The 20803-nt window shown below is 42.3% G+C and overlaps 1 protein-coding gene and 1 long non-coding RNA gene across 3 annotated transcripts in view; one reads left to right on the top strand and one right to left on the bottom strand.

Moving 5' to 3' along the window:
* Positions 1–1651: 1651 nt before the first annotated feature.
* On the bottom strand, positions 1652–15508 carry calcoco1a (calcium binding and coiled-coil domain 1a). Of its 2 annotated transcripts, none has more exons than XM_035158959.2 (15): positions 15285–15508; positions 13635–13799; positions 13434–13536; positions 10350–10552; positions 9931–10143; positions 9553–9701; positions 9280–9349; positions 9026–9181; positions 8038–8292; positions 7619–7744; positions 7372–7467; positions 5992–6079; positions 5562–5809; positions 5119–5210; positions 1652–3755 (listed from the first exon to the last, which is right to left on the bottom strand). In XM_035158959.2, the coding sequence occupies exons 2-15, from the start codon at positions 13764–13766 to the stop codon at positions 3728–3730; spliced, it is 1959 nt and encodes a 652-aa protein (XP_035014850.1). In that variant the 5' UTR covers positions 13767–13799; positions 15285–15508; the 3' UTR covers positions 1652–3727. The 2 variants fall into 2 exon arrangements, with proteins under 2 accessions (XP_035014850.1, XP_035014849.1); XM_035158958.2 differs by having other exon boundaries at positions 5562–5812; positions 15285–15507.
* Positions 11056–20803, top strand: part of LOC118110845 — a 33816-nt gene continuing 24068 nt past the window's right edge. Inside the window, exon 1 of the long non-coding RNA XR_004697019.1 lies at positions 11056–11171. This is a non-coding gene — a long non-coding RNA (uncharacterized LOC118110845). The remainder of the gene's footprint in view (positions 11172–20803) is intronic.

Below are 20803 nucleotides of genomic sequence, written 5' to 3'. Positions count from 1 at the left end.
AATAACACCGGACTGGAATTAAAATAAGGTCCGTACATTATACACTATTTTACAAGGAACAATCAAACAGGCTCATATAGTGGGTCCTCGGTAGGTGTTGCCATGGGAACCCACGGGAGGGCTTGGGTGTGCTTGGGGGGATTTAAAGGAGCCATGAAGGTTTCCATATAGGCTCCCCATCCTTCCACATCAGTGATATTTGATTAACTAATTACATGAGGTAGGGCGACTTCACTGGAAATGAATAAAGGCCCCCGGAAAAATGGAATAACCGTACAATGAATTAATAAAGGTAAAAAAATCTCCAGCGTAATATTCCTGCAGCCACAGGACATCAATTATTCAGAAAAACTAGAGAATCCATAAAAGTGGGTCATGACTGCAGCATACCAACGAAACACATTTGAAAATGTAAACCCGGAGAAAAGAATGTGTCGCGCATCCGCTGAGTTTGCTGTGAACATGAGCAAACTGCAGCGGTGCCTCCGTCAACACACCGGAGAGATAATGGAGCAGCATGCAGAGGCTGCTGCTCCTCGGAGAGTGATCGGGGGGGGGGGATAAAGCTCAGTGAACCTAAGTGCTCCTGGCAGCGTTAGGGAGGAAGAGCCCAGGCTCAGGCTGGGATAAGGGCGAGGGAGGGGAGATGCATGTGACCTAGGTTTGATGTGATAAAAAAACCAAAAAAAAACTGTGTGCCCCTGAAGCTATAGACAAGACAGGGAGAGGCATATGTGACGAAATACCACATCATTTACAGTGTGTCTCCTGCATGGGTCAGAACAGACAAAAAGGACATGTTCATCATTTGTTACGTACGCAGTGAATCCATGGAGAGTTGGGAATCAGTCATGGGAGGAGAGGAGAGGTGAGGGGAAGGTGAGAAACGTTTTCAAGTGCAAAGACCATAAATTTTACACCTTCCCCTGAACGAGCAGAGAGGCAGGCGGGCGATCTTAAAGGAAGGGTAATGGAGAAAGTGATGAAGAAACGGGTAAAGGTATCTGTGACAAGAGTGAGAATGGAGGGTGTGCCGGCAGAGAGGCAGAGGAAATAAACAAGGCCAGGTAGAGGAAGGGGTGATTTGGGAAAGGGGAGCAAGGGGCTGGGGAAGGCGGGCGTCGGGGTCATAAAAACTAGGAGATGTGTTCTGGCCTCTGGGTCTTCATATCTTTTACATTTCTAATTAAAAGAGATAAAGAGTGAGGGAGCCATCAATCCCACAGTGATTTCCCAGTTAAGGTTTTAGAGGGAGCTGTAAACTAGGCAGCCCGGCATCATTGATTTTATAATTAGCTATCGTCACCCCAGACTTAAGATGGAGGGAGTGTGGTAGAGGGGCAGGAGGAGAGCTCCAAAAAAAAAAAAGGGGGGAGCAGGAGACTGCCAGAGGAGTGGGGAGGCACAGGGATGAAGACGATGAGGGGAGTCAGGCCTGAGGGAGGGTGAGGTGGGGTGGGGGAGAGCCAAAGGTGAGCAGAGAGAAAACCCAGAATGAGAAGTGTGTCTGAAACAGGCAATGAGCCAAAGGGGACTACGGGGCTATATAGCTGTGTGAAAAGAAATGGCATAGTTAATTACCAGTGAAATGTCATGTGAGGACCAAAATATTGCTATGATCTTTGGCCAGAAAAAGACACATTAGACCCAATAATGGATACATAAACCATTTTATTATACGAGAACCCGCCCAAACCCTGTTACACGACAGATAAGAAAAATGCACGGTGGCGTACACGTGGGATCGCCCTCACGCGCAAAACTTCAAATCAAACCACGGCCACCGGAGCCTTTATTGCAACGCGAGGCAGCGTCCTGACGAGGAGCACTTGTATTGGAGCTCTCGGTGGAACAGCAACAAAAGAATAACTTCCCTAAGACATAAAGTCAGATTACAAGCACAAACGAGCACTATGGAGAATACATGTAGTGTGCTATTTTTTCTGGGAAACAATACCAGACTCCTCGAAACACTCTATATGTGGAGAATCAACTTGTACTGCAACACCAGGAAGTAAGACAAGGTACAAAGGAGACGTTGGACACATTTACCCGACATTAACAATCCTCTTCTTGCTAAAGCTTTTTATTAAAATGCACTTCTTCCTCTAACCGAACACTCATCGCTCTCCTTCATTAGCACCAATATCTTACGACGACATAACCCAACTATTAAATCTTTAAAAGTCTCAAAATAAGTATTTGAAAGCAGAGAATAATAAAAAAAAAAAGTTGATTAAATATGCGTAAACACGACACACGGTGGTAATGATAGAGATAAAACCAGGACAACTGACATATAGTATCCATATATATCACCTTTTCATCTAAAAACTCTTCTATAGTAAAAATAGGGTGCAAATACAGCAGATAGAATCAAGCATCAAAGTGTCTATAGCAAATATCCTCAGCCAAGCATGTAATGTTGTCACACGTTGCACAAACAGTTGTGTGAAAACACCTATTTTAAACTCAAACCTGAATATAGTTTAATTGCAGCATAACTCAAGTTAATTATAAATAGAAAAATCATGAAAAATGCATACGCTATTGATTAAAAGGTAGTCAGCGATTTTTATTAGGCAGTATATCGTGGTCGGCCTAAGGGGAAAACACCAACACCGTGTCATGATGTCGGGACCTATAAAGATTTTTCTTTGACTCTATATTTCATTATTTTAAGGTAAAAATTTAGAACTGCGCGACTGTAGAGTAAAGATTTCTGTACAATATATTAAAGTAATAAAGACTGATGCTAAATATCCAAAATGGCCAGCTAGCAAATTAACATTTCATTTCAATAATTAGCTCAATGTAAAATCCAGGGTCGTTAATTAACATGTAAAAAGTGCGGCTGATCTACAGCGAGAAAGCGTATGAGCGTTAATTTTATAATATGAAGACATGAAGTCGCTGAAGTAGAAAGTTGCATCCATCCCGATAGACTTCAAACACAATCTGTTCCCGGGGCTCTCTCCATTCCCAACGCCTGTCCGTTTTAAAGCGCCCCCGCATCACTAAATCTCCTGAACTGCAACTGCATGACAATTAACTGCTAATGCGTACAAGAAAGTGCATATCAAATCTTAGTTCTGAGTAAATGGAGGAGAAATATGATGTCATAGACCTACATTACTGCAATATAATTTTAGCATGATGCTGTATCATTACTTTATGCCGCCGTGAATAGTGTTCAAAGCTGCTGCGGAGAATTTAATGCTGGAGGAGAGTTTTGCCATGATTTTCAGCAGAGCCGGGGCCTGCACAAAACATAATTACAGTGCCTGTCATGACTCCTAATCACAAATGTCATAAAAACGACATAACATCCATCGTAAAGCTCTCGACATAGCAATGATTCAACAGAAATCATTCTGCTACAGCCTGCGAACTCTCAAACGCCAGAGCCCGCGCCTAAAAGCCCGTCGTTTCAAACTACGCAACGGTCTTATGTCAGTCATAAACACGGTGTTGACCCGCCACCACATGCATTATGTCATTCCTAACAACGAAACAGTAAGGGGCGATAACACAACAGCCAAGCAGGGGAAAAAACAGGGGATCACGGCAGATACGATGTAAATTGCATATTAATATTTTGTCTGTGTGGTGAGCGAGCTGTATATGTGCTTGTAAGCGGAAGTAATGTGGACGTTATGTGGCACCACGCTCACTCCCCTCCGCTCCTTGGGTCACTCGTCGTGGCTGCGGCCGGACGGTCCACTGGTTACCATAGCGAGGTGTCGGCCAGATCACTGGAGGGAGACACAAAGCAGGGTGTGTGAAAAACCTGAAAGAAACACACATTCTGGTCGAAAGAGGAGGTGAGACTGAAGGAGTGAGTGAGTGGGAGCGCGAGGGCTTTAATGACGCTGAAAATTGGCCCGTGACTGCGGTACACCCCTCAGGTAAATCATTGCTACAGCTTGCTGTCAACTTATCTGTCCCCTTGTCCTCCCATCGCCCCTCCCACGCCCTGGCTCTGTTTCAGACTGTCTCCCCCGCCTCACCCTGACTCAACTTCTTTTACGACCACATATTCAAAACTTCCATCTTCCGGCCATACTCGCCCTGTCACCATAAATAATTGGTCGCAGTGGGTCTGTGTGCATTAGCGAGCTCTGAAATCATTGTGTACACCTTGTCTGTGTAGGTAAGGGAGCAGATTTACTGACGCACCATGTTTAAGAACAATTCCTAAGTACAAGTACTTTGTTCTTCCATTGGGAGATACTTTACGCTTTTGCTTTTCTACATTTCCAGGACTGTTATGATACTTTTGAATCTACTGCATTTATCTGCCGGCTGTGTTCACCTATGGCTTCGCAGAGTAAGGCTGTGCACACAAATCAAGTCGGGAGCTCGTGAAATACGACGCACGTTGCAGTTTAAAACCAGCCGCACGACAGGTAGAAATTTTCATTTCAATACGCAGTCGGGAAAGTAAATTCTATCTTTAAAATCTATTTTTACACATCATGTTTTCAACTGGGATCAATTTGCTGTGATTGTCTCATCGTCGCTCCTTTACTAATGCCTTGCCCCTCACAGTGGGAAATATCCTTCAATGTGTAAGCAGAACGTCCATGTGTCCATTCACATTATAAATATAATATAAATATATATTTGTATTTATCATAGTTATTTAGTAAAATTGTTTCATCACCAGAATATTCTTATTCAGAATAGTTACCGTAGTGACTAATATATCATATTTTAATGCTTTAGGTAGTTTAGTTCAGGCTCCTCCAGAGACTCGAGATAAATCTGAGTGAGAGGGTTAATGGAGTAGAAAAGAAGAAATATAAATGTAGTGGGGTACAAGTATTAGGTAGCATAAAAATATTTATGCTACCTAATACTTAATACTTAATACCTTAAGTACCTCAAAATTATTCACAATTACTGTGCTTGAGTAAATGTACTTAGTTACTTTCTACCCCGATGAAAGTCACTCTTTAATGTAGGACAATGCAGTATTATTCCTTTAATAACAGAGCATTATGGATGGGATTACTATTCTCTCCACCTGTGTATATATATATATATATATATATGTATAATATATATATTATATATAAATATATGATTATGTGTGTTTCAGGTGGGACGTTGTACCTGAGGACGGTGTCTGTGTGCTCGGGCAGCAGAAGTGCCGTTTCCTCTCCAGAGCTGTGTGTGCCACACTGAACTGGATCGGATTCCTCTTCCTACACACACACACACACACACACACACACACACACACACACACACACACACACACACACACACACACACACACACACACACACACACACACACACACACACACACACACACACACACACACACACACACACAAAGACACTTTAACACTTATCTATCCAGCAGCTATTAAAATTACAGTCTAATAACTTGCAGGCTAGCAGCCTAATTGCAATTCTGATAATGTCGATATCAAATGATCCATTGCCTGTGTTTAACTGGTGTGCATCAGCATGAAGAAGACATAGCTCATTTTCAGTAGCACATATAATTACGCCGCGGTGGCGCTGAGCGGCTCAGATAGTGTGTCTCACCGAATCCGAGCTGTGCGACAGAGTGTCAGCGTTGGCCTGGCGTGGTGAGGAGAGAGGAGCCGGCTGGTTGATGACCACCGCGCTCCTCTCCATCTCCCGAGGGGAGGGAGGAGGGGTGGTGAGGAGCAAGGAGTCGGGCTGGCCCTGCTCACACAGGCTGTAGTGTCCAAGAGGTCTCGGTGGACGGAGGGGCTGCAGGGCCTCGGGGTTTTCGTCCTCGGAGTCAGATAACACACTGTCGGGCCGCCCTGCTAGACAGACACATTGGCAAAGAAGAAAAGTGATCACTCTTCCTTTCTCAATGCAGCCCCTGTGGCCCATGACACAGGTCGTTCTTAACAGTATTTAGCGCTGCTGTTGAATAATAGTTAACGCTTTTATTGTTCACATCTGCAGAGCACACAGCAGATTAATGTGTGGCTCCATTCACCTGTAGAGGCGATCAGGGCAGCGCTCCACTTGGCACCGGACACTGTTCCCATCCTCTGCTCCAGCTGACAGATGTACTCCATCAGCTCCTGCAGTGTAAAACACAGCCGTCACATCTCAGAGCCGAGCCGGACTCTCATCATGGCTGCAGCAGCAACAACCCACACCCTCATTACCCTCATGCTGTCTGACCTCTTCAAGCCAAATCCACAGCAAATACAAAAACAAAACATTTGTTATTGCATCAATGTTATTATCATTGTAGAGGGGACATTTAAACTATTGTTTGATTTATATTGTGCCACAGATTGGCGGCTGTGCTCCCGTACGGATGTTACGACTGAGCTGGACGCTGATTTTCAAAAACATCGACTATCTACTCTGTCAGTTGTGGGCAAATGTGATGGTGGTTAAGCCACAAAAAAAACAAAAAAATATAAATCTGCAGGCACTTTAACGGCGGCAGCACTGACTGCCCTGAAATCCACTGATTTATATTGCACTATAAACTATTTATATTGCGCAATAACAACTAAGAAGACAACAACAGAGAGACGATTCCTAACACCTGGCATATTCATAACACTTGTATACTCGTGTATATGTTACACCAATAAGCTTCCGGACATGAATACGTCGTTAATACAAAGCTATTAGCTGCACCAGAGCTTGATGGTGGAGGAAATTGTAACTAAATTTAAAGCAGATAATGAATGAAGTACTGCTGTTGGGAGCTGATAAGGATAAGACACTTGAAATTTATTTGTTAATCCATACAAGCTATTCAACAGCCTTAAAACCTTATTTGCAGATACTGAACAAGGCACAAAGTCAGTCGGTATTTACACATGAATATATCGACTTTCAAAACAGGATAGTTTTTCCACTTTTTGGACAAACTTCCTCTCGGCAGAGATTGAAGTTGTTCCCTGTGAATCAAAAGGTGCTTTCAGACATGCACTGAACTCCAGAATGCAAATGTCACTTGCTCCAGACTTTCTCCAGAGTTTCACCTGCCAGTTCCGTAGTAAAAACTGGAGGATATTGTCCAGAGAATTCACGGGAAGTGTGGGCGCGTTGATGACGAAAGTAATACAAAGTAATACAAATATCTCAGGTTGAAAAAGAGGTGGCATACACGTAGAAGAAACAGATTAAGATGTCAACTTGTAAAGACAATTAGGTTCGAAAGTTTTTGACGATAGGGCGTCACCCTAAATCTGGAGATGTTCCGGTTGTTGTGAACGGGGCAGGAGATTGTCAGGGTCAGATGTGTTCACAACAATATGTTAATATGTAAGGTAACGTCGGGATAATGTCCGGACCCAATTATCCGGACATGTTATTTTTTGAAAAAAACGGTGAAAAGAGTGTTTCTCACCTGCTTCTCTCCGATTAGCTGCTCCTTCTCTTTTTGGGCGACCCTCAGGCTGGCCTTTAGCTCCTGGAGCTCCCTGCGGGTTTCACTCAGCTGAACCTGCAGAACAGGAATCATAAGACAGCAGGATACAGTGTCATCAGACGACTCGAACCAATACTGTGGGACTGGAATGCACGTACAGTATTATGAGTGATTTTAGAAAAAAGCATCTGTCACATGGATTTTAAGCTGATGCAGTTTTTCTCACCCGGTTGCAATCCTTTTCTCTTCCGAGCTCAACCTCCAGCTTCACTCTCTCCATCCTCTCCTCCTGCAGCCTCTCCTCCATCCTCTGCAGCTCTAAATTGAGTCTCTCCAGCTGCTCGTGATCCTTCTGTCAGTGTGAAACACACACACACACACACATATTCTCCTCAGGCAGTGAGGTCACTGGACCATGTGTAAAAAGACTTGACTTCATAGTTGCAGCACATTAAGATCTGCAATGTGCACCACCTGCGAGAACATTTGCTGTTTTGCAACATAATGACATTTAACAACATTTAACAGCCCATATATTTGGACACTAGCGAGACATATGGTAAAATATATTCCAAACTTTTTATCTACCACTGAACAAGTAGATTAAATGTTCTAAATCCTTTATGTTCTGCAGTGATGCAGTACCTCAGTCGCACGCTGCAGACTCTGCCTCTCCTGGGCCCAGTGGGCTCTTCCCTCTCTCAACGCAAGACTGGAATCTGCCAGCTGAAGGGTGAGTTGTGCGGCCTGCAGACGAGCCTGATGCACTTCGGTCTGCCCGTGATCCCTGTTGGCTACCATGACGCTCAGGTCACACTTCAAGCCCTCAGCGGAGCGCTCACTGGCGTTCAGACGCTCCCGCAGGCTCCGCATCTCTTTCAGTACGGCCTCGCTCGCCGCCTGGCCATAGGAGAACAACAAAGTGTACATGTTGACAACTTGTGTGTTGCTATAGGTGATCTGCTACATAGCACAATGCCAGAGATGGGATGTAACAAAGTACATTTTTCATGTGTCTTTCATACTTTACTTAGGTAGATTGATTTTTAGGTACTCTCACTTTTACTTTCTACACCACTACAGTTTTACATTGCATTGAGTTACATGTTCACATTGTTGTTTATATTTTTAAAGTAATCAATAACAAGAGGGGGAATTGATCCAATCAGAGCAGGCAGGTAACGTTAGACCCCGCCTCCTGCAGCATCAGTGGTGAAGAAACCAAGAGGAGGACAAGAAGGCTGTGACTCAGCCATGGTGATGTCGGAGACCACTGCATCAAGGAACAGACTACGCTCGCTACTACTTTGGCTTTTAATATGTGCAAACTATACACTTAAAAGCAAGTCCTTTTTCCGTTACTGTTCAAAAGTTAATGTGGTGCTTTTACTTTTACCTGAGAACATTTTTGTCTATTTATTTGTACTTTTACTTCAGTAAAATGTTTTAGTTTTTCTTCCAGCACTGCCTAATACCAGTCCTGAAAATATCTAATACTAAATATGAAATATTTGAACTCTAGCAGTTTTACGATGAAGGTTTTGGGATAAATTGTAGAAGGACCACATGATTGCCTCAAATAAATTCTCAAACTTCCTTTCAATCCCATCATTCTATCAAATAAACATCTGACCTCTTTCCTGTGTGCAGTGGTGAGTTTCTGTGTGAGAGTGGTGATGGTGTTTTGGAGCTGAAGGACACTGGTGTCTCTCTGGGCCAGTGAGGTCCTCAGACCCTGGAACTCCTTCGACAGACTTCTGAGTTCTCCTTCTGTCTGTTCCAGCTTGGTCTGAAAAATGACACCACGGAAAAAGAGAGGGAGGTTTTAGAATAAAAGAACAACAGAGACAAAGGTTTTCCTGTGATATAGCATGTTCTGAATTGTACCTGCAGGCTCTTCCTCTCACTCTCTTCTTCTTTCCTCTGAGTTCCTGCCCTCTTTGCTCTTTCCTTCATCCTGCACACATACAGTATTTAGGTTACAAGCAATCACAAGTATTTAAGACCATTGCAAAATTAAAAGGATGAGACAGAAAAAGACAGAGAGAGAGAGAGAGAGAGAGAGAGAGAGAGAGAGAGAGAGAGAGAGAGAGAGAGAGAGAGAGAGAGAGAGAGAGAGAGAGAGAGAGAGAGAGAGAGAGAGGAAAAGAAATGTCCCACCTTTCCACATCAGTCTCTCTTTCCACCGTTCTCAGTGTGAGGAGTTTGATGTCCTCCTCCAGCTCTTTGATTCGCTCTTCACTCGACTCCCTCGCATCCAATAAAGCACTTTTCTCCTGGGCGAGTGATTCTCCGAGAGCCTGCTCCTCCTTACAGACCAGACATTTTGATTTTTTATGACGAATTTTAATTTATCACGACAAAGACTAAACCACTCTAATAATGAGCTATTTAATATAATAACTCAGACATTTCCCCAAACGGCTGTTACTTTAATATTTACAGTGAACCAGGGAGAATATTGTTGAAGCGTAGACTTGTGTTTTCTGATTTTAATCAAACGGTCTTGCTCGGCATTTGTTTAGCTCTATAAATCACCTTCTGCTGCCTCTCCGTCTCCTTGATCTGCTCTCGACTCTGCCTCAGTTCTTTCTGCAGCCTGGAAATTTCCCTTTCCAGCTCCGCACATCGTCTGTCCCAGTTGTCCCTTGTCCTCCTGTGCTCGTCCTTTTCTTTTTCCTGTTGCCTGTTTGCCGCCTCCTGCACCTGCAGCAGCTCGGCCCGCTCTCGCAGACATTCCTGCAGTCGACTCTGTTAAGAGATGGGAGGAAGCAGCCGGCGGACGGGGAATCATCATTGTGCTCTAATCTTTGTGTGCTAACAGTAAATACAAATATTGATTTCCCAGTATACAGACTGCACTTTATCAGTGCTCATTAATTATACAAAACGGGAAACACACTCTCCAGTACTTCTACGTAATCCAGTGAATCTTTCTCTGTATTTGTTATGCTCACCTGCAGCAGTTCAGCCCTGGGTACAACCAGCAGCATGCCTGTGCCTCCTTCCTCTTCATGGGGCTCCTCTTCAAGGGTCACCAGATCTTCCAGTGGCTTGGGTGCAGAGAATGTAAATTTGGAGCTGCGGGAGCACACTTCTCCCTTAGCATCAATGTAGACAAACTCATACTCTTGGGAGCTGGACTTGGGAAGGTAGGAGGCTTAAAAGAAAAGTGGTAGAAACAAGATGAGAGTTAATTTAAAAGCCAATTTACAGAGAAAAAATATTGTATTTCAGAGAAGCCCTGCATTTATTTATGGCCAGCTCTCCATTATTTAGAAATTAAGTGCAATTGAAGTGTTATTCAATCACCTTTAAATTACACTATAAATCTTAATGATACAGACGGTATTTTACCATTTGCACAATATGAGCATATAAAACAATTATTTTAAATTATAAAGCCGTGTTATTGCGATAAATAAGTAACATGACCTAATGATTTAACTGCGAACATCTATTTTATTCGGGAACTGTTGGGTTTCTCTATAATTTACCAGCTCTTCTATGTAAAGTGCCTTGAGATGATGTATATTATCATTTGTCGCTATACAAATAAAATGGAATTGAATTGAATGTTGCAATACAGCCTCCGGCCACCGGGGGCAGCACTGACGTTGGTCAGCGCAGGTGAGCGACTCAGAAATTACGCGCCATCTTTAACAGTTTTTTAAACAGTCCTGAGACACGTGCTCGGGTTGAGTGTTCGTGACTTTACTTCGACCTGGAACTCACGTCTCTCTTCCTAATTCATCTGTCAGGAGTCCATCCTGCACTCGGTAAGTTCCTATCACCAGAACTTTGCCTTAAAGTACTTAACAAGCACAGTATTTGAAACTGAACATTGAAATTGGTCACTGACAAACATTTGAGTTGTTTTTGTTAAAGTTTGGAATCTTGTTTTGTCTGCGGTGCTTCAACTAATACACATATTTTCTCATATTTTATTTTTAGAGTTGTTTGTCTGCACCGGTTTTATCTTTGCCCGTTGTTTTGCATAATGTAGCATAGAGATTAGCTAAACCAGGTGTAAACTGCTGATGTTAACTTCCGCCTGACTAAAATACAGAAACCAAAACTTCCGTTGGCTTCAAATTAGTTTTACTCGCATGTTGTACTTTAATTGAGACTGTAAACGTTTTGTAATATTATAATCACCTGAGAATTACCGGGTTTGGTTCAGTAAACTCACCATGATGGCTGTTCACTACCCTGTGCGTTGATGGTGTCAGAATAATCGTAAAAAATACTTTCCAACTACCGCCATCTCAAGTCGGCACAAACGCATGAAAAAATGTAATGTGGTATTCAAATGGAGGACTAAAATGCAGTGTAATTAAATAAGCAAAGTAGCATATTTGTTAAATATTGCTTCCCTATTTTTCCAATTTATTTGAACGCGATAACACTATATAAAATTAAATTAAATCTTAAAAACACCATCTCTCTCTCTCTGGGTATCAGTGCACTTAAATTGCAGATTGACCACTTGTGTGTATTTACTTAATTTTGTTATGTGTTACTTTTTCTGTGTGTATTGTATTATACTCTGGATCTTATTGTGACTAATCTCTCAGTCTTGTTGATATTGTTTTGTGTATTATTTTGTTATTTGTAATATATTTGAAGTTTTATTAAAAAAAACTGAAAATACAACAGTAACTCAGAAAGATGGTGAAAATGCAATGTGAACTTGTCAAATGTTACACTTTTGTTACTGGCAAACTTTTAACCTCTCACAAGCGCCAAACATCGTACTTTTTTGGGCCATTACAGACTTTCACATTAAAAGCTACTATTTAGAGCTTATTGTTAAATTATATTAATTGGTTTATAAGTGATTCAGTCAGGTGACTGCATCGAGAGGTGTTGAAAACATATCCAGAAAATTGAGGTGGCATATTCGTAGATTCTAAATTTTTCTCTGAAGGAGGTGGCAGGGATTTCATTTTAACAATTTGTAACCAGGTAATTTAGTATTTTAAGAAATTATTCATCAAAGAATTGTGTTTTTTCATATATCTAAACTGTTTAATTGATTTCTTGAGTAGTTTTGTTATTAATATAACCTGACATGCAGTTTATGTACTGGTTTCCATATTGGTCCATATCTCCACATTCTTGATTCTCTATTTAATCTTTAGCCCCCTTTAACAAAAAATGCAGGGACTCATGTAATAGCTCCAGCGGCCCGCTCTGACCAGAGAGCAGCTATAGCCACAGTCCATGACTTTACCCAGCCCATAAAGTAAAGTAATCTAATATTATCCTTATCACACAGGCCATAGCTTCATGTGTAGGATGATTTAGTTTGAGTTTCTCTTTCACAACACATGTGCAGTAAAGGGGTGAGATGGAAACAGACAGGAAGAATGACATACAGCAAAGTTTATGAGCTGTGTTGTAACATACAGCCTCAGCGATAGGTCACAGCGCAGGCAACCATCTTTTTAATTCACTGCATCGCTAGTGATAAGGGACCATCAGTGGTTTTTTTAGACTTTCTTTCCACTGCTTTTCTTCCAATGAAGAATGACATTGACAGTATGCTTAGGTTAGTGGTAAATCACTTTACCAGGGGTCAGTGCCACACCTGCTGCACATGTGCCCCTCACACTGAATCAGGCTTATCAGCTGCCAGTGACAGGCAGGACAGAGTGTGCACTGTATTTGCCCGTGAGTAGTGGAGGCCAGAGCAGAGCCATTGTCTTTGTCATCCTCATTACTCAACCTCCTGCTTACTAAAGAAATGTATTCAAACCATGACATGGACTGTGTCTGTGTTAGAAGAAGCTAAGAGGGATATTTGCCTTGTGCGTGGGATATTTTTCCCCCTTTTCCATCAGTGTAAATGCTCTTTAAATGTAGAAATAACAGTGTTTTTTCCATGGTCACTAGCCCTTTGCAGAACAGAGCAATTCAATTTACAGAAACATCAATCTCAGGCTGAAGGGTTTATGAGCGGATCTAAGCACTGTACTGTATAGATTCTGGCTAACTATGGGAAATAAAATACTGTTAGAAAACAAGGGCAGGAGTACCCTGGAAATGCACACAGCAGTTGACATCTGTGCCCTCTTGATAGTCAGCCGGGGCTAGTGCCCACACGAATGTGTGGTAGTCCTTCAGTGATGACCATTCCACCTGTGGAGGAAAACATACCCACACTGTTATTTAGCATTTGAATATGTGTACTTACTTTTTATTTACTGTATTTGTGACAGTCATCAGGTTAACGATACCTTGAAGAGCCCTATCCAGTCACTGCTGGCCCAGTTGTGCCAAGAGCTCAGTGTGTAGTGGCATTCGACTCTGCTCTGAGGAAAGTAACTGCAGCCCACGTTCCTAAACTCCACTCGCCCATCCGTCTCCATGGTAACACAAAACAAAGGCCGGCTACTCTGCGCCTAAAGAGGAAGAAACACAATGTTCAAACTTTTTTTAGGATGGTTACTACACATTCAAGGTAGAAACTAACATGCATGGTAAGATGAGCTAATTGTGCAATAGGCAGGAGGTGACAGCTGGAGCACAAATTAGAGAGGGGAGGGTGAGAGGGCGAGCTGGCTGTCTGTGAATATTTATTCAGTGTAAGGAGATATCCTGACAGAGGGCACACTTGAGGAAAGGACACCGAAGCTAAACCTCTGACAACATGGCCTTTAAGCAGGATGACATGTTAATGTTTGTCACTAGGGCTATTTCTGTCATCTTCAAAATTATTTACTATTGTACACCGTCATGTGTAGGCATGCAGGACGAGGTGCCGGGGCCCCTGGCACGCAGGGGCTCAAGTTCCACTGACAAATATTCTCCATTAATTATAAGCACTTCCTGTGAGTTAAACACACCACTTGGAGAAGTATAAATTACAGAAAGTATTATTTATTCATGTAGCATTGTGCTGGGTATTGACTCCAGTACATCTTGTATGTGCCTAACTAAAGTGGATGCAAGCTGTCATGTAGAAATTCAAATTTCTCCCACAGACATGCAAACGACTCAGGGCAGAAGAAATGCAGATGGGGCTGGACAGTATGACCCAAAGTGATATAAATATCAATAGTTATCACAATAAATGCCACATTATGTCTCAGTTTAAAGTCAGATTTTTGCTCCAGAGTGGAGTTTGTTGTTTAAACGTTGGCTGAGAACAACAAACACTTGATAAACAGAAAAAGATTTTACAAATCTGATGTAGATCAACTCTATTCTACCTCCTCATTCTGAAAATAAATAAGTATAATATTTATATATTGCAACTATTGATTTTAATTATATTGTGATAATTATTGATATTGTTTTATTGCCCAGTCCTAGTTGCAGATATCAACAGACTAATATGACAACATGTGCAAGGGGGAAAACATTGGGACAATACAATTTCCCTTTTTGTTTGACCTTAGTGTGCATCTGCTGCAGTTACAGAGCACATGTAGCCTTTATGCATTTGTTTTCCATGTGGCACAGTCATAAGCCTTTTGAGTTTTGGTGTTTTCAGTTTTAGTAAACCGTCTTGTTAAACTTCAGTAGGAGAGAAGAACCTTTCTTAAAGTGTGAACGTTGCAGAACATTGTGCAGATGCCGTTTTAAAAACCCCTCAGATCCGTGACGAAAATAAACAGCAGCTTGGAGAGGGTTCACATTACTCGAGGCTTTGAGGCCCAACAGCAGCACATGTCGAGAAACCGATGTCCCGTGCACGTCGATGCAAGAAGCCTGTTAAAGACAATGGTGCGATCGAACACGTTTCAGCTGGAGACGCGACGCTGGTTGATTGTCACTGTTTATCACCATTGTTGTCAAACGTGCCGCGCGTGCACGTCACGGAAGACAACAATGGCTCTTGGTAACTAAGAAGACATCTGCGCACATCATCTCTGAGCTCTTACCTTTGTTGTTGCAGCCACTTCTCTCTCTCTCTCTCTCTCCCCTCTCTTTCTCTGTGTGTGAGAACAGCCTCCTCTCGATCACACACCGGAATCAAACACGGTGAAAGCACCAGCGGTACAGTGGCACTGTCCTCCTCGGGCTCAGTTGCTCCACAAACCCGAAACAATAACAAAAAAACCAAAGCAAAACACAAGCATGACAGCCTCGTTTCCACTGTTGCATTGTGGGAGCTGTGGTTCAGCGCCCCGATGAATTCAGCGCTAAGACGCAGCGCTTTAAACTACAAATCCCCAAGTACACAGCGCAGAAGCATGAGGTCGCGCAGGTCGTAATATGACGCTCCCCATCGGCCGCCGTTGTTTTCCTCACCGGATGTGAAGGCACGGAGCGTCACTGGTCGTCGGGATGTGTTGTGGGAACTGACCAGTGGAAATCTGTGTTTCACTGTGCGATGAGAAAAACAAGTGGAACAGAGCGATTTGACCCGGGTTGACTCTCTGCTGGGATTTCTGTGTGATTAGCAACATCTCATTAGACCGCAAGGAATCTGTAGAGGTCTGCATCAGACTGCTTTGTTGTTCTTGTAAGCCTTTGTTTTATGTTTACATACAGTTGGAAAATAAAGTAGATGAACTTTATCAGTTATTTTTAATTTAGGGTAAGTTTAGTTTTTAATTATAGTTCCACAATAGGAACATTTGCTATAAAGGGGAAATATAAATAAGAAACATCAGTCAAAAGTGATAAATAAGTAGACATGCAAAATAAACACGAGGAAATATGAAAACTAGAAATGTAAAGAGTGTATTTGTGGCCTCAATGACTCATCCTGGTTTTATCTAGTATTAGCATTACCGCTACATGCTACCAGTGCCAGCTGTGGAAAGATTGGTATAACTGTCTCTACTTGTTAGACATAAACATGAAAATGATTGTGCGTTTGTTTGTATTTTTATTCTGTGGTGTTGTATTAAATCTGGACCCAGAGTCTGAATGATAAGATGTCATAATGTATACAGTGTTACCAGGTTTGCACATAAGATGTTGAACTAGAAAGGCACTCAATAGAGCGCACAACCCCTGGCAAGGCCCAACAGTCCCCTTAATCAGCTTGCACCAAATTGCACACACTTGTAAATATCAGGCCCCTAAATGTACCTGATTTTTTTTTGTAACTTAAATTAATTTTCCATTGGGAAATTAGAGAAAATGTCAAACGTCCAATCTCACAATGTTAAAGGACACTGTCACCAAGTCTGAGAGAAATAGGTCCAGTATTTTTTGTGTAATCTTGCTTAAAAAGGCCAAAGGTAAAATATAACTTTGTTAGGGGAGGTAAAAATGAGTATTGCACAGTGATTGATATTAATCTCCTCTTTGTAAACTGCACATAACTGCTATTATCAGAATTGATCTGTGACTTTGCTGTGGAAAATAAGTCTCACAGATGTTTTAACATCAGTCCATGTTCCACATTTGTTAGGGAATTTAGGTTTTACTCAGAAAAGTTTCCCCAAAAACTGCCGTGTGTCCCATTTGGACAACTGTCTTGTGAGACACCTCACATCTCATCTTTTAATATGATGGGCCACAAATGAACCAGCATGATGTTCTGGCGCTGGACAGCAGATGGCAGTATACCATCTTGAAAACTCCAGTGTTGTGCATTCATGTTTTCCACATCCAGACCATATCCATAAACCTCTAAAACACACAGTGCATGCTCTTTAGCTTCCTGAGACTGGCCCATGGCCTTGTGAAGTCATCTTAGTCTATTTGCATAATGCAGGAGGGACGCTAGAATACACAATTTAATTATGGTGCCGTATGAACTCAGAAAGAATGGAATTGAAATTGCACAAGACTGACATCCCCTCAACTTTGCATTTTCAAAGCCCATATTACAATAAATAGTACAACAGAACAGAAGTTAATGACTCACTGAGTAGGTGACAGTTCCCCTAGATGAGGAAAACGATACTGAAGATGTGGAGTGTATCGCTTTGATTTATGAAATTGTTTATTTTATAGGCCAAAATGCCGAAATTTGAAATTTGAAATACAATATATTTTCAAACATTGGTTTTATGATTACCCTTCCACTTGATGTGAATTGATTTAAATTAAATTCGGCATTAAAAATAATGGTTATGGAAATAAAAAATGTTTTCAATGGCATTACACTTGGCACAAAGCAGGTTTATTGCCCACAATCACAAAAAGCAAAAACCCAGGTAGTAGAAAGGGGAATTAAAGTTGGGTGTAAGATTTAAGTTAATTTAGTTTCGGCAGCCAAAGCTTAAATAACGTTCACCCTATATTATCGTTATTGATGTGCTCATACTGCCTATAGCCTGCTTATTTATCTTTGCTCATTGATGAGACAATCCAGTCACACAGTATTTTACTCCCCCTCAATTAGTAAGTCCAGTTTGGCTAATTTAGTCTGTTGAAGACACTATAAGGACGCTTCATGTAATTTTATGCCGACGGACAGTCGATGTGGAGACCCTATAAATTGTGTTTAAGTGGATTAATAGTGTGCTGGGCTTGTGAGCAAAGTGGTGCTGGAAGTAGTGGCTCTCTATGCAGTGGGATAATTAAATAGCTTGTACTGCAATGACTAGCTTTTTCAGTAGAGCCTCTGTTTACATGTGTTTTTAGACTGGGACATTAGAAATACAAAACAAAGTTCAAGGTCTTGATGTAGATTTTGTTGCAATTGTGCTTTGCTTTATTATGCTTTCAATGAATCAGTATGAAAAACTAAAAATGCATGAATATAAAATATCTTTTTATGAATTAATCATATCTTATATTCTGTTACCTATGTGCTTCCTATTAGATTTTTGCTTATTGGTTGGTATTTTCTGTGGTCCTGCTACTTCATGGCAGACCCCAGATAGCCTTGACTTTGAAGCGTCACTGTTGTGTGAAGTTAGAAGATGACTGTGCAGGAGGAATGTGAGGCTTCACACTAATAGAGACTAGACTGAAAGTGGATTGTCCATGAAACTGCTTGATCTTGACCTGGCTGCCTGCTGTTATGGCTCCTCTGTCTGTCATAACCCCCCACCCCCAACAACTGCACACAAGCGCGCGCGCGCACACACACACACACACACCATCTGACGTTACACTTTTTGTCCTTTGCGATGTGTAAACTGCATGAATATCAACACTTTTAAGCATTAGGGAGGTAAAAACTGTTCTGGCAGAATAGCCTCGACATGCTGTTTATTTATTGGCTGTGGAACTATTCCACGCCAATGTAATCCCTGTCGTCTGCTGATTTCTAGCAGCCTGGCTTGGAATTCCTCTCAATATAAGAAAATGGTATAGCCCCTGAGTGCTACTGCAGTTTTATTACCTGAGGTGGTCTGTCTGAATATAGCTTACCACATGTCTCATTCAAAGGGAATGGCAGGTATGTGTCACTAGTCATAAATTGCAGCTTGCCTTCAGCAGTAATCAGTTGCCAAGGAAACCTCAAATGGGATTATGACCTTCTGTGTGTATAGGCAAGTAAACTGTTAAGAGTTGTCAACATCCAAGAGACAAACATTCAAGATTTATGTCGGTAAACAGTTTATTTCCTCATCATACTAAATTAATGCGTCATTTGTCTGGGAGAAGTGTTCTTTGAATACAAGTAAATGCCGTTTTATTTTTTCTACCAAGGCGTCATTTAAAGCCGTTCGAGCATTTTTTGAGTTATATATTGCCCATCAGGGTGAGATGAGGAAGGTAATCAGTGACGACTGTGACCAATATAGCGAAGGAAAGGCATTAGAAGGGTAGAAAACAAAGAAAGAGGGAGCGGAAGCACAGTGCCTGGAAGGAGGGCAGAGTGTTGGGAGGGCGGAGATGGAGAAATGGGCGATGGTAGTATTTAGTATGCACGGCCAAGCTGCCCCATCTGCTTAGCGCAGCAGTCCCTGTCGTATAACTGTCTACAGGCCGTGGGCCACATAAAGAATGTCTCAGATTTGATGTAATTCCGCAAAATTAATGACAGCTTTACTCAGTGTGGGCCGTGAGGGAATGATTAGTGTTTGATCGTCCATCTGATCAGTTCCCTTGGCTGGCTGCAGGGGAGATGCTCCACTATATGCCCGCATGCTGCCTATGGCAAGCACATATGCACAAATGGATACACCTATCCCCCCCAAAAAAATTCCTGGGCCCCTATGCTCTAATTCTGATTCCTGTTTACCTTGACACGGACAACCGATATCTTGTTAAGCTCTCCGTGCTGTGGCACTTCACATCAAAATGAACAGCTACTGATGGGAGGCATGCAAGTCCCACTGGTGATGTGCTCGTGTACAGGGCAGTTTTTATATCAGGTTGTGCAGTATTTCAAAGGAAAGTGGGCCAACCAACATCCAATTTAGACAACTCAGAGGTCACGCTATGACCTTTTACAAGATGGGCTTTACTGCTGTTGTGATTGGAATTGGGTATTAGTTTTTAAAAGAGATGGGGAATGGATTGGGAATTTGAGGGAAGAAATTGATCCACTGAATGGATTGCAGAAACTGGACAAGTGGAATTCCTCCTTTTAATTTAGACCCCCCCCACCCTCAGTCGGCCCAACCCCCACCTCTCTCCTCCTCTTGGGCTACCGCGTTTACAAGCGAGCGGGGCATTCTGTTTTACAAGTGAGCCTGGTGCGTCTCGGTGTGCTAGCAACATTAAAATTGAACCCGTCTTATCTGTGCAAAGCGTGAGGCTTTAGATCAGAGGCTGTCATGCCGCTGCCATGAGGCTCCTGTGTGCTTTTATGTAATGTGGTGCAGTCAAAAACCCAGCGGACAATTAAAGTGAGCTGATAGATAAACAAGTGATTGAAGGCAGGGATGTTCGTTGGTGGAATGTGGGGTAGAGTCTGGGGGGAGGGGCAGCTTGATTGCCGGATGGTTTACTGTTGTTAACAAGGCCAAGTCCAACACATGACGTGCATTTCGCAGCCAAATCAAGGGTCATCATCGCTTCCATGACAGACTCATCTCGGGAGAAATGCAGTTTCCCTGACCATTAGTTCTCTGGGCCAGTATCGAGCGCAGGGAGTCCAATTCCGAAAAGGCTCGGGGAGGGTTGTGTTTGTGCCAACACAGATTGTTGGACAGATTGGCAATCTTTCACTGTGTATGGACGCAGTGTTTTCCCCTGAAATTGTCGGCCATTATAACAAATTACTTGCAAAAGCACCATTAAAGTAAACAAAAAAACCTCTTGCATCTGTTTTGAGGCTAGGCCTGTTCCAGTTCAATTGCAGCTCATTTTGTTAGCCTCTCTATTTTGTTTTTTTTCTTTCACGAGTGTTTTTCCATATTTGGACTCCCTACCATAACAGTGTCTTTCCAAATTACTTGAATGTCTTGCCTCCCACTCGGGTCCCCCCTTCCCAATCGGCGTCCTCTGATCTCCTTTCATTCTGCACTCTTTCTTGGCCCACTCCTCCTCCCCCATTGCTTTCTTTTTCTCCTCCTCATTTTATATTTTTGGCTGAGCT

The sequence above is a fragment of the Hippoglossus stenolepis genome, chromosome 6 (assembly GCF_022539355.2).
Source record: "Hippoglossus stenolepis isolate QCI-W04-F060 chromosome 6, HSTE1.2, whole genome shotgun sequence".
NCBI lineage: Eukaryota > Metazoa > Chordata > Actinopteri > Pleuronectiformes > Pleuronectidae > Hippoglossus > Hippoglossus stenolepis.
This window is presented reverse-complemented; position numbering and strand designations above follow the sequence as displayed.